Source organism: Apodemus sylvaticus, chromosome 1, assembly GCF_947179515.1.
Source record: "Apodemus sylvaticus chromosome 1, mApoSyl1.1, whole genome shotgun sequence".
NCBI lineage: Eukaryota > Metazoa > Chordata > Mammalia > Rodentia > Muridae > Apodemus > Apodemus sylvaticus.
In genome coordinates this window covers 56,899,751-56,910,922 of record NC_067472.1, presented here as the reverse complement: position 1 = coordinate 56,910,922, position 11,172 = coordinate 56,899,751, and the positions used below count along the sequence as shown (strand labels likewise).

General features: G+C 53.0%; 2 protein-coding genes across 5 annotated transcripts; one reads left to right on the top strand and one right to left on the bottom strand.

Moving 5' to 3' along the window:
* The first annotated feature begins 10 nt into the window (after positions 1 to 10).
* Syvn1 (synoviolin 1) lies at positions 11 to 7,118 on the top strand. 4 transcript variants are annotated; one of them, XM_052191849.1, is made up of 16 exons: positions 11 to 303; positions 1,268 to 1,416; positions 1,641 to 1,733; positions 1,818 to 1,970; positions 2,062 to 2,110; positions 2,522 to 2,625; positions 3,186 to 3,312; positions 3,405 to 3,504; positions 3,583 to 3,648; positions 3,740 to 3,856; positions 3,936 to 4,099; positions 4,366 to 4,494; positions 4,580 to 4,735; positions 4,820 to 5,006; positions 5,754 to 5,908; positions 5,977 to 7,118. In XM_052191849.1, the coding sequence occupies exons 2-16, from the start codon at positions 1,285 to 1,287 to the stop codon at positions 6,084 to 6,086; spliced, it is 1,842 nt and encodes a 613-aa protein (XP_052047809.1). In that variant the 5' UTR covers positions 11 to 303; positions 1,268 to 1,284; the 3' UTR covers positions 6,087 to 7,118. The 4 variants fall into 4 exon arrangements, with proteins under 4 accessions (XP_052047809.1, XP_052047803.1, XP_052047797.1 ...); XM_052191843.1 differs by lacking the exon at positions 11 to 303 and adding an exon at positions 379 to 469; XM_052191837.1 differs by lacking the exon at positions 11 to 303 and adding an exon at positions 500 to 677.
* A 167-nt stretch (positions 7,119 to 7,285) lies between these two features.
* Mrpl49 (mitochondrial ribosomal protein L49) lies at positions 7,286 to 11,118 on the bottom strand. The gene is made up of 4 exons (XM_052191855.1): positions 10,987 to 11,118; positions 10,251 to 10,401; positions 8,380 to 8,504; positions 7,286 to 8,287 (listed from the first exon to the last, which is right to left on the bottom strand). The coding sequence occupies exons 1-4, from the start codon at positions 11,062 to 11,064 to the stop codon at positions 8,141 to 8,143; spliced, it is 501 nt and encodes a 166-aa protein (XP_052047815.1). The 5' UTR covers positions 11,065 to 11,118; the 3' UTR covers positions 7,286 to 8,140.
* Positions 11,119 to 11,172: the final 54 nt, after the last annotated feature.

Here is an 11,172-nt window from a genome sequence, read left to right as displayed (position 1 = left end):
CGTGTCGTAGCTATCCCTGGAATGAGAGCCTTACACATTTTATTTCTTTCATGCCTGACATAAAGTCTGGCCCTTGCTCGCTCCTGCCCCGCCTCCAAATGGCTCGGCCCGTGGAATGCCCCATCTTCCAGGCACTTTGAGAACCGGAGTCTTGGAGGAGTTTAAGGTGGTGATTCTACAACGGTGACTAGCAAGTGGGGGGCTTCAGCCCTCTCCCGCTGCCCTCTAGGTCGCGACCACACGTCACATCTCTCGCTCGTTCCGGTTGCCTGCGCACGGACCCCAGAAGCGCGGGCGAAATTGGTGCGTGCGAAGGGTATTGGTACGGTCCACTCCGCCGCGCCCCGCGCCGCCGGAAGTGAGGTGTCTTACCCCCGAAGTTCCGGTTCGCAGGGGGTGGGGAGTGTTGTTAACCGGAGCGGCTGCCGCAGTCGCGGTGATTGAGCGTGCTTGCGGCGCTGGGCTCCTGGTGAGTGGGCCGTAGTCTGGTCCAGATTGGGGTTGGGAGGGTCGGCATCTAGGACCTTGCCCTTTGGGGTCACTGAGATCAGCCCGCCCCGCTGCGTTCCGCCGCCAGCTTTCGGCCTGTCAGATGGCTGGAGACCTCAGGCGGCGGCGCGGCCACCGTTCCAGAGGCCGGGCCCGTCTGCGAGGTTCGCAACTCCTAGTGTTCACAGGTGCGCGGATGTGAGGCGACTTAACTGGTTCTCAGTCCGGCCGCTGCACCCTGGCGGTCGGCCGTTTCTCCGGTTCTCGGAGTGGACACTGCTGGGGGGCGCTAGGGTTCCAGACTGACGTACCCCGCTGGGCGCGCGTCTGCGCTGACCACCCTGGCACAGCTGTCACTGCTGGTGCCGCCTTCTCAAGCTGTGCCCTCTCCACCTTGCCTCCTCCACCCTTGGCGGGCCCAGCGTACCCGCCCCTAAAGCCTACCGTCCCAGCTCCTTCAGAGGGGCAGCGATGGCAGCCCCCCTCCTCCCAACATTGCTGCTTTGCCTTGATGACTCCCTAGAGGAGGCGCCTTGGCAGGCAGCGTGGAAAGAGCCCTAGATTTGAAATGAGAGTGACCCAAGTTCCAGGCCTTGCATCAGTGTGAGTCTCTAACCCCTTAGAGTCCCAGTTTCTCCTCGTTTGTGAAACAGGGAATATATGCTGTTTTGAATCTAGTGGCTGTCAAGGTGAAATGAGTGTTTACCTTTACACTCTGCCAGGAACTGTGCTAGGTTTGCATAGTATGGATATCAGAAATGTCATTTTCCTTGTGCAGGTCTCTGGGCCAGGGCAATGTTCCGCACCGCAGTGATGATGGCGGCCAGCCTGGCACTGACCGGGGCAGTGGTGGCTCACGCCTACTACCTCAAACACCAGTTCTACCCCACTGTCGTGTATTTGACCAAGTCCAGCCCCAGCATGGCAGTGAGTTCAGGACTCAGGGAAGGAGAAATGCCCAGGGAGGGAAGGAGGAGTCTGTCTACCTGGGGCAGAGGTGGGGCTACATGACATAGAAGTAGGGGAGAAATAGCCTCTGGCTGCCTAACTTGGCATAATCTATGGCAATCTTGGGGACCTGTCAGAATGATGAGCTCCAGGCAGAGGAAAGCAGAAAATAACCTCAAACTGCGACCCTTCCTCACCCCTAGGTCCTGTACATCCAGGCCTTTGTCCTTGTCTTCCTCTTGGGCAAGGTGATGGGCAAGGTGTTCTTTGGGCAGCTGAGGGCAGCAGAGATGGAGGTAATATGTTGGTAGCCCCAAAGGACAGGGTCCAGAGCCGGGCAGAAGATGACTGGGCTTCATATTCTCCCCTGCTCCCCACAGCACCTTCTGGAGCGGTCCTGGTACGCTGTCACTGAGACTTGTTTGGCCTTCACTGTTTTTCGGGATGACTTCAGCCCTCGTTTTGTGGCACTCTTTACACTCCTTCTCTTCCTCAAATGTTTCCACTGGTTGGCAGAAGACCGCGTGGACTTTGTGAGTTGGGAGTGGCTGGTGGGCATGCCGGGGGATTGGGGTAGTGGGCAACCCCAGCCATCTTGATGGTGTCCTCTCTGCTCTGCCTCAGATGGAACGCAGCCCCAACATCTCCTGGCTCTTCCACTGCCGCATTGTCTGTGAGTGAGACTCATGGAGGGGTGGGGGTTGTGTGAGGGAAAGGGGCCCACTGAGGAGTAGAATGTGAAAAGTCAAACCCTGTGAGCCGGGACCCAGAGCCCTGGCTGCCCCTCAGTCCACAGCTGCACAGGAAAGATAATTTAAGAAGTTAATTTGCATAGTCTCTACTCTGTTCCACTTCTTAACTGCCTGGGCACTGAGCTCTCTGCCTTCTCCCCTGGGCCTGGGTTCCCCAACACCCTGCCTGGGCAGAAGTCATTCCCAGAGGGCTGAGTCCGCGTACGTGTACACATCTAAGTAGATGGCGGAGTCTGTGTCTGTGATGGATGTGAGGGTGGGACCGTCCTAGAGCAGGAAGTGATTGCCAGCCTTCTGCTGACCTCACTTCCCTCCCATTGGGGTCTCCACAGCTCTTATGTTTCTCCTGGGTATCCTGGATTTCCTCTTCGTCAGCCACGCTTATCATAGCATCCTGACCCGTGGGGCTTCTGTGCAGCTGGTATTTGGCTTTGAGGTAAAACTGGTTTGGGGGAACAAAGCTGAGATGGCGCTGCATGTGCTGTGAGCAATCCTACAGGTGCTTGCCGAGGACCTGCTCTGTCTCCACCCCTTACTGGCACCAGGGAGCCTCTGTCATTTAGTCCTGGCCACCCTCACATACTTTTAGGCTAGTGCAGAAGGACACAAGGGAAGGCTGGTATAGTTTAGAAGATTCTTGACCTGAGCACCTTAGCAAGCCTTCGTGGAGGCCGATGTCACAGCTGGCTGTGAATGGAAGAGAAAATTGCTGGGTACATCACCCAGGGGACGTGTCCCAGCGCTCATTGGCTGAGTGCTTACCACGTGTGGCCTTGTGCTGTGTTCATGAGTTACAGCTCATAATCAACAAACTGTGTTGTTAGAGATGACAGTTAATGCTTCGGAGGTTGAGTCAGTTTTTCTCGTCCCAGGCTGGGAGGGCCCCAGCTGTGTCTAAGGCCTGTGTTGGTGTCACTGCACCTGCTGTCCCGAAGCCTGGGCCTGACTAGAGCAGGGGAGGCTGTGGCTCACCCCGTCTCCTATCCCTCCCTCCAGTATGCCATTCTGATGACCATGGTGCTTACCATCTTCATCAAGTATGTTCTGCACTCTGTGGACCTCCAGAGCGAAAACCCCTGGGACAACAAGGCTGTGTATATGCTCTACACGGAGCTGTTTACAGGTAGCAGGAGCCTGGGCCCCTTCCCTCCTCACCAGCGTGCGTACCTTGGTGTCTGCCAGCCCCATAGCCAGCCGCGGCCCCTTTCTCCTCAGGCTTTATCAAGGTCCTGTTGTACATGGCCTTCATGACCATCATGATCAAGGTGCACACCTTCCCGCTCTTTGCCATTAGGCCCATGTACCTGGCCATGAGGTGAGTCCAGCCTCATCCCTTACCTCCTCAGACTGACGTCTCCCATGTCTTCTTACACTCACTGCCTTGTCTCTTCAGGCAGTTCAAGAAAGCTGTGACAGATGCCATCATGTCTCGCCGAGCCATCCGCAACATGAACACACTGTAAGTGGGCTCTCTCTGGCTACCCTCCCAAGCTCCTAGATCCCTTGGCTCCCAGTCCTGGTCTTGACATGTATTCTGCCATCTTAACTAGGTACCCAGACGCCACCCCCGAGGAACTCCAGGCAATGGATAATGTGTGTATCATCTGCAGAGAAGAAATGGTGACCGGTGCTAAGAGATTGCCTTGTAACCACATCTTTCACACGAGGTGGGAGAAGGTCTGGGGGACCTGCATCATGGGCACAGCTCATGGGGACCTGCTGACCACTGTCTGATCTTACTTCCAGCTGCCTGCGCTCCTGGTTCCAGAGACAGCAGACCTGCCCGACATGCCGTATGGATGTCCTACGGGCATCCTTGCCAGCCCAGTCCCCACCACCCCCTGAGCCTGCTGACCAAGGACCACCTCCTGCCCCTCATCCCCAACCACTGCTGCCACAGCCCCCTAATTGTAAGTGGTCCTTCCTTTGCCTACAGAGGACCTTCCTTGTCCTCAGGTACTTGCCCTGGGCTGGGTACCGGCAGTCCTGGGGAATCCCAGATGTCTGCCCTCCAGAAGCTCATTCTGGGCAGGAGGGGTGGGAAGATGAGAAACAGACAAATGCTGAGTGGTGAGCAGGGCCTGCCAGAGTGGAGCACAGCCCCTCGGAGCCAGGTGCACTGCCTAGGGTGGGGACTGTCAGCTCAGCCCTCTTGTCACTCTTTGTTTCTCTGCAGTCCCCCAGGGCCTCCTGCCTCCATTTCCTCCCGGCATGTTCCCGCTGTGGCCACCAATGGGTCCCTTTCCACCTGTCCCACCTCCCCCAAGCTCAGGAGAGGCTGCAGCCCCTCCATCCACCAGTGCAGGTGAGCCTTTTGCATGCCAAGGCAGCTGGGGGTGGCAGTCAGATTTAGAGTCCTGGAGACTGACTGCCATTCTGCATTTTGCCAGCCGTTTCTCGACCCAGTGGAGCAGCCACCACCACAGCTGCTGGCCCCAGTACTTCTGCCCCAGCATCTGGCTCTGTACCTGGCCCAGAGGCTGGCCCTGCCCCCGGCTTCCCTTTCCCTCCTCCTTGGATGGGTATGCCTCTGCCTCCACCTTTTGGTAAGTTAATCTGGCCACTCTCTGGGATGTCTGGGTAAAGAGGTGAGGCCCAGGTAGCTCAGACTGACCTCTTTCTCCTGCCAGCCTTCCCCCCAATGCCTGTGCCCCCTGCGGGCTTTGCTGGCCTGACTCCAGAGGAGCTGCGTGCGCTAGAGGGCCATGAGCGGCAGCACCTGGAGGCCCGGCTACAGAGTCTGCGCAACATACACACACTACTGGATGCTGCCATGCTGCAAATCAATCAGTACCTCACTGTGCTGGCCTCCCTGGGGTACGCATGCCAGATTCTTCTAGAGCTCAAAGAAGGTCCCTTGTAGTTTTTAACATTTGTTTTCCATGTACCCCATGATCCATTCTGCTGCCTCAGGCCACCTGTCTACAGGCATGTACAAGAGCTCTTGGCTACTTCTACTGCTTTCATCCTTCATTCCAGGAACTGCATCCATAGCACTTTATGATCAATTTATTAGTGAACTGATTGTGAAATTTGTTTCTAATCCAAGCTCAAATTATTGCTGACGTCCACCACTGCAATCACCTCACACACACGTCTGCAGTGCTGACAGTGAGGGAACAGATAAGTCACCTGAAGCTAGCCCAACCCACGCTCAAGTGCTAGTGTCATCACTTGCTTGAAGACTTCTGTACATTAGAATAAAAATCAAATCCCTAGTCATATGTGACATGTGCAGAGGGCTGGCAGGAAGTTGGAGTCTAGGCTCGAGTGTCCTGACCTCAGCAAACTCTACAGTGCCCACCCATCAGTGGAGACAGAGTAACAGGAAAGTGTCAGCTGTCTGCCTGCAAGTGACTTAGAATCCATGGGGCAGAATCATTGACCCTTTCTATGCCCCCTGCTAAGCCAATCCACCTATTCATTTCTGCCCTACTCGGCACTAGGACTCCCAGGCCGCTTGCCTTAGAGCTTGTCCTGCAAGGCTCATGCTGGTGAGTGGGTGGTAGGAGACTCTGAAGCCCAGAACACCCAGGTCAGGCCTCTTGTCCCTTCTCTCGTCAGGCCCCCCAGGCCAGCTACTTCAGTGAACCCCACTGAAGAGACTGCCTCTCCAGTGGTATCTGCTGCCCCCAGCGCCCCCAGCGCCCCCAGCTCTGAGGCTCCTGCCCCATCTCCAGGAGCTTCCCCACCGATTCCGGAAGCTGAGAAGCCTCCTGGTGAGTGAGTAACCTTTAGGGGCGGGATGAAGGCTCCCCTAGGCCTCACTCCTGACGTCTCTTCTTAGCTCCTGAGTCAGTGGGCACTGCAGAGGACCTCCCTGAAGATGGAGAGCCTGATGCTGCAGAACTCCGCCGGCGTCGCCTGCAGAAGCTCGAATCCCCCGTCGCCCACTGACACTGCCCAGACCTGGCCCTGTTCTCTTGAGTGGCCCTCACTGGAACACGTCCTGCCACCAAGTGCCAGCTCCCTCTCTGCTTGCACCAGGGAGTAATAACCCCAGTTGAGAAAGACCTGGCAGGCTCTCCGAGGATCAAGAAGTGTCTGAGCTTCCCGTTGATATCCCAGCGCCCCTGGTAGCCATGGGGATGCTGGTCAGCTCTCACCTTCCTCCTGCCATGCTCTACTGGGGCCTTGAAAGTAGAAGCTGAATCTCTGAAAAGCCTTCTCTCCATGCTCTCTGGGAGAAGGTGCAGCCCCTCCAGGCTCTGCTTGTGAGTGTGGGACCATGCTGCAGTGCCGAACAGTATTAGCTTCTGTTCCGAGTGTGGAAACCCAGAGGGGCTGAGGACAGACCAGGACCTTGCCCCACCCTCCTGCCAAGACTGGTACCAGTCTCTTTCCTCTACCCCAGTCTTCCCAGAACCCCTTTGTGATGGTGGCTGTGCCCCCCAAGCCCTATGGCATTTCCATGTCTTACTGGCAACCACACAACTCAGGGAAAGGAGTGCCTGGGGGTGGGGCACAGGCGGGCAGCACTGAGGGACCCCGCCCTGCCCCTCCCCAGCCTCTTTCCCATCTCACCCAGCAGCCACTGCCTGGTGGGCCTGGCTAAGGGTGTGTGCTGCTCCTTAAACCACTGCTCCCCAGAACACAAGGCGGGCCACCTCCAACCTGTGGGACTGAGTTCAGGATCGGAACTACTTCTGTACCTAGTGGCTTTGGGCTTAAATTTTGTCTTTTGAATTTGAATGCTTGACCCCAGGAAGGAGGGGCAGGAATGGGGCTAGGTCCTGGACTTTCCAATTTAGAACAAGCTCTGGGCCAGGCAGGGACCATGGAGCCCAGGCCTAGCTGCTGCTTTCTTATTTTGGTTTTGTGTTACAGGAGTTTCTGGAGAGTTTCAGATGATTATTTAATTTGTAAATATTGTATAAATTTTAATAGCTTAAATTGTATATACAGCTAAATAAAAACTTGCATTAATGACTGGTAGAACTTGTCACCTAGGATCAGGGCTGGGTTCCTTTTCCTTGCTCAGTCCGTAGACTTAGGAATGGCCCGCAGTCCCTGGTATTAGGATGCTGAGGTCAACAACTAGAGAGCACTGGGAAGTTGGTCTGAGGTCAAACAGGGTAGGAAGGTTCTGAACACTGTTTAACATTGTTTAGCCAGTTTAATGGTGGGTTGGACACGTGGCTGGTGGGGTGGGCGCCAGAAGCGAAAGGTCTACATTTTGTCTTCAAACTCCTGTATAGTTGATTCCAGGTCACAGGACGATTCCCCAACCCTACCTAGTACAGCACTCAGAACCTAAGATCTTATTTTGTCTGTCTCTACAATCCACCCAGTCCATGCCATTGTCCTGTATTGTGTCACCTGTTCCATAGCTTCTATGTATGACAAAAACTCCAGGCCAAGGATGGATTCCCTGATGGGTCTATCCTGTGAAGCACCAGAACAGGGTTGGGCACTTGCTTCCAGAACAGCTAACATAAAGGAATGTACCACAGTTTATAAAGAGAAGTTTGTAACCTTGGGCTTTCCCACTGGCACCCAGCCCAGTTCCTGTATTATAGGCTCATTTGTGTGTACAATACTTACGGCCGTAAACTAGGCTTCTTCCCACTAGTTCAGATCTCATTTAACCTCTTAAAACTATGCTAGTCTGCCACGTGGTGGTTCGTTACCTCGCCTCAGTTTGATGCGTCCTGCTTCCTTAGAGTCCACAGTCCGACTATCCTGGAGTTCAAATCTCCCCGTCAGACTTCCCACATTCTAATCCTGCCTCAGCTCACTGGGCATCAGCTTTTTATTGACAGGTGATGCTTCCACACAATGCACAAGAGATTATCTGTGTAGCAGTTAATGTCTGCCTTTGTTAGGTTGATTGTTGCTGTGGGACTCCCATATAGGACAGCTCTCAAGTGGACACTTGTACATACAGGTCTACTTCCTCTCTGGATGTCAGTCTGGAGAGCACTGCACCTGGGCTGACGTCATACCAGGCCTCAGAAGCCCTTCTCAAGAAGCCAGGCTTTAAGTTGCTCATCAAAGTAGCCCTTGATTCGCAGAGTACCTGTCACCTCATTAACCTGGGTGACAGGTGTCTTTCCCAGCAGTGGGCTCAAAAATTCTTCCACATCCTTCTGTAAAGCCTGGGGAAGATAAACTCTAGTTACCAGTTTCTAATTACAGGACCCCACCTCTTCAGCCCCAGAAGAATCAGGTACACACCCAAGCCACATACCCAGATGTCACCCTCCACCTTCCGAATCAAGGTCATCTGTCGGTTCCCGTGTGTGATCTGCTTGTAGACAGGGATGTTGTGCATCCGAGAGCGACGAACAAAATAGGGCAAGCTGGGAAGGGGATCTGTAAAGGGATACAGTGTAAAGGCTAGTCCATCACAGCCTCATCTACCTCAACAAAGGCCTTCCCCTCACAAAAGCTGCAAAGGGCTCTGTCAGGGTTTGCTGGTCTCAAAACTTTTTTTTAAAATTTTCTTTGAAAGATTTATTATTTTTTTAAAAGATTTATTTATTTATATGTAAATACACTGTAGATGTCTTCAGATACCCCAGAAGAGTGCATCAGATCTCATTGAGGATGGTTGTGAGCCACCATGTGGTTGCTGGGATTTGAACTCAGGACCTTTGGAAGAGCAGTCCGTACTCTTAACCGCTGAGCCATCTCTCCAGCCCGATTTATTTATTATTATATGTAAGTACAACTGGCTTTAGACACTCCAGAAGAGGGAGTCAGATCTTGTCAGAAGGTTGTGAGCCATCATGTGGTTGCTGGAAATTTGAACTCAGGACCTCTGGAAGAGCAGTCAGTGTTCTTAACCACTGAGCCATGTCTCCAGCCCCCCCTCAAAACTCTTTATGTAGCTAAGACCTTGAACTCATAATCCTCTTATTTCCACCTCCCACGTTCTGGGATTATAAATTTGCTATGTATTAAATCCTACTGGACAAGACTGCCTCAGACTTCAATCAGTGCATCTCCTCTGTCCTTCAGTTCACTGAGTCAAAGCTGAATTTTCACCTTGGTCCTCTGAAGCCCCACAAAGACCTGCTACCATCTAAGTGCTCAGAGAAAAAAAAGCTGGGCTAAACTAGTCATGCCTAGAAGTCAGAAGCTGGACATGTTGGCTTACACCTTTAATCCCAGCACTCTGAAGGCAGCGGCAAGTGTATAATATTTTGAGCCGAGCCTGGTCTACAAAGTGAGTCCCAGGACAGCCAGAGCTACACAGAGAAACCCATCTACAAAAAAAAGCAAACAAATGACGGCAGGAATTTTTAATCCCAGCAGTGGAATTTCTGAGTTTGGAGCCAGTCTGATCCACAAATTAAAGTCCAGGCTACCCAGGGTTATGCAGACGTTTCTTTAAAAACAGTTTACTAGAGTGTATGTATATCTGTATCTTTGGGGATCCCCACCTCAGGGACTACTCTCTCCCTTCCCATTGACCCAGTGAGGCTGACAACTTCTGGAACAAAGAAATGAGAGTTTTTGTTTTTTTGTGTGCAAATGAGCAATTCGCCTACATGTCTGTGTGAGGCTGTCAGATCACCTGGAATTGGAGTGACACATGGTTGTGAGCTGTCAGGTGGGCGGGTGCTGGGAATTGAACCTGAGTTCCCTGGGAGAGGATCTAGTGCTCTTAATCCAATGAGCAATTTCTTCAGCCCCCTGGTCTCTGTCCTAAAACCTTGTACTGGCAATGAGACGTTACAAACATAATCACACAATGGACTTTGTGTTAAGGTTTTACATACTGAGCAGATAACCATTTTGCTGAATTTGAGGTTGGGAGAAGCTAAATGACTAAAGAAGTCACACCAACAATGAAGGACAGAGCCAAATTCACAACAGGCCCTCCAGAGACTTGCCTGTCTGCTAAGCTGCATTCTCTGTTGCACATGGTCAGTTGGACTGGAAGAAGAGAACTCCAAAGACATGGGTCTTCTCTGCCTTTTCACCACAAGGGAAGCCCTCACCCCAGTAACATAGGGTGCTACTGTTGGTCCCTTCCCCAGGGTTAAGACAATAAAACCCTCCTACATCTTAGAACTTCTATGCCCACTGGAAACTCCAAAGCCTGTAACTCACCTCTGGGAGGCTGCCAACCACTAGGAGTGGGATAATGTTTATGTTTTGGTGGCTCTGGGATTTTGGTAGGGGGGAACAGGCGCTCCACAAATTGGTATTCATCCTCAGACTCCACAAAGCTGGGGTTATCAGGAGGGCCCTGGGTCTGGCTCTAAGGCAAAACAAACCATCTTTCCTTTAGTTTAACACAGAAGAACTTTGGCTTAAAAAGCAAACAACAACAAAAACACAATAGCATGAATAAAGACTTGAACTGGGAAAGAATCAGACTTCGATTTTATAGTGTGCATGATACCCGGGGGGTGGGGAGTGGAGACTGAAAAAAACAACTCTGAGAATCCCAAGACTTCTCCAGGGCTCAAATGGCAAACGTGCATATTCCTGAAATGCCGATTAATCATACGACTGAACAATGCAGTATTCTTCAGTATTTTTCTCTGAACCTGAGCTCTTTAACTCCGAATGACATGCTTGACCGACCAGGAACCGAGCGGGGACGCAGAGCTGCTCTCGGTCTTAACCAACTCGGGGGATGCGGTAGCCACATTCCAAAACTCAGATTCTCCCAGTGCAGTCCAGGCTCTGCACCTGACCTCTCCCCCCTGCATTTACCCTCCATACAAGTATCAAACGGAGTATATAGGAAAGCTAAGGCCTCGTGAGGGAATACAAAGTTCAGGGTGGTCACGAGTACCAGTGAGGCCCACACATAGCCTTTTTTCCTCTGGGCTCTCACCAGCTGCCGTCGCCCGTAGCTCCACCGGACGCAGCTCCTCCAGTCCTGCAAAGCGACTCGGAACACAGTTGCCGCCATCTTGGCTCAGCAACTGTCATCTGCACGCGCAGCCAGATTCGCCCCGCCTCCTTCTGCGCGCGCAGCCCACAAGGATCGAATGCCTGCGTAAAGCGTAAGGGGCGGGCA

Excerpts from the sequence above, each read along its gene's own strand:
- Syvn1 (XM_052191837.1), top strand. The coding sequence starts at position 593 with ATGGCTGGAGACCTCAGGCGGCGGCGCGGCCACCGTTCCAGAGGCCGG. Across the intron at positions 1,971-2,061 it reads CAGAAGACCGCGTGGACTTT|ATGGAACGCAGCCCCAACAT; the intron begins GTGAGTTGGGAG and ends GCTCTGCCTCAG. Across the intron at positions 3,857-3,935 it reads AACCACATCTTTCACACGAG|CTGCCTGCGCTCCTGGTTCC; the intron begins GTGGGAGAAGGT and ends TCTTACTTCCAG.
- Mrpl49 (XM_052191855.1), bottom strand. The coding sequence starts at position 11,064 with ATGGCGGCAACTGTGTTCCGAGTCGCTTTGCAGGACTGGAGGAGCTGC. Across the intron at positions 8,505-10,250 it reads TGGTTGGCAGCCTCCCAGAG|ATCCCCTTCCCAGCTTGCCC; the intron begins GTGAGTTACAGG and ends ATCCCTTTACAG. Across the intron at positions 8,288-8,379 it reads AGGTGGAGGGTGACATCTGG|GCTTTACAGAAGGATGTGGA; the intron begins GTATGTGGCTTG and ends TATCTTCCCCAG.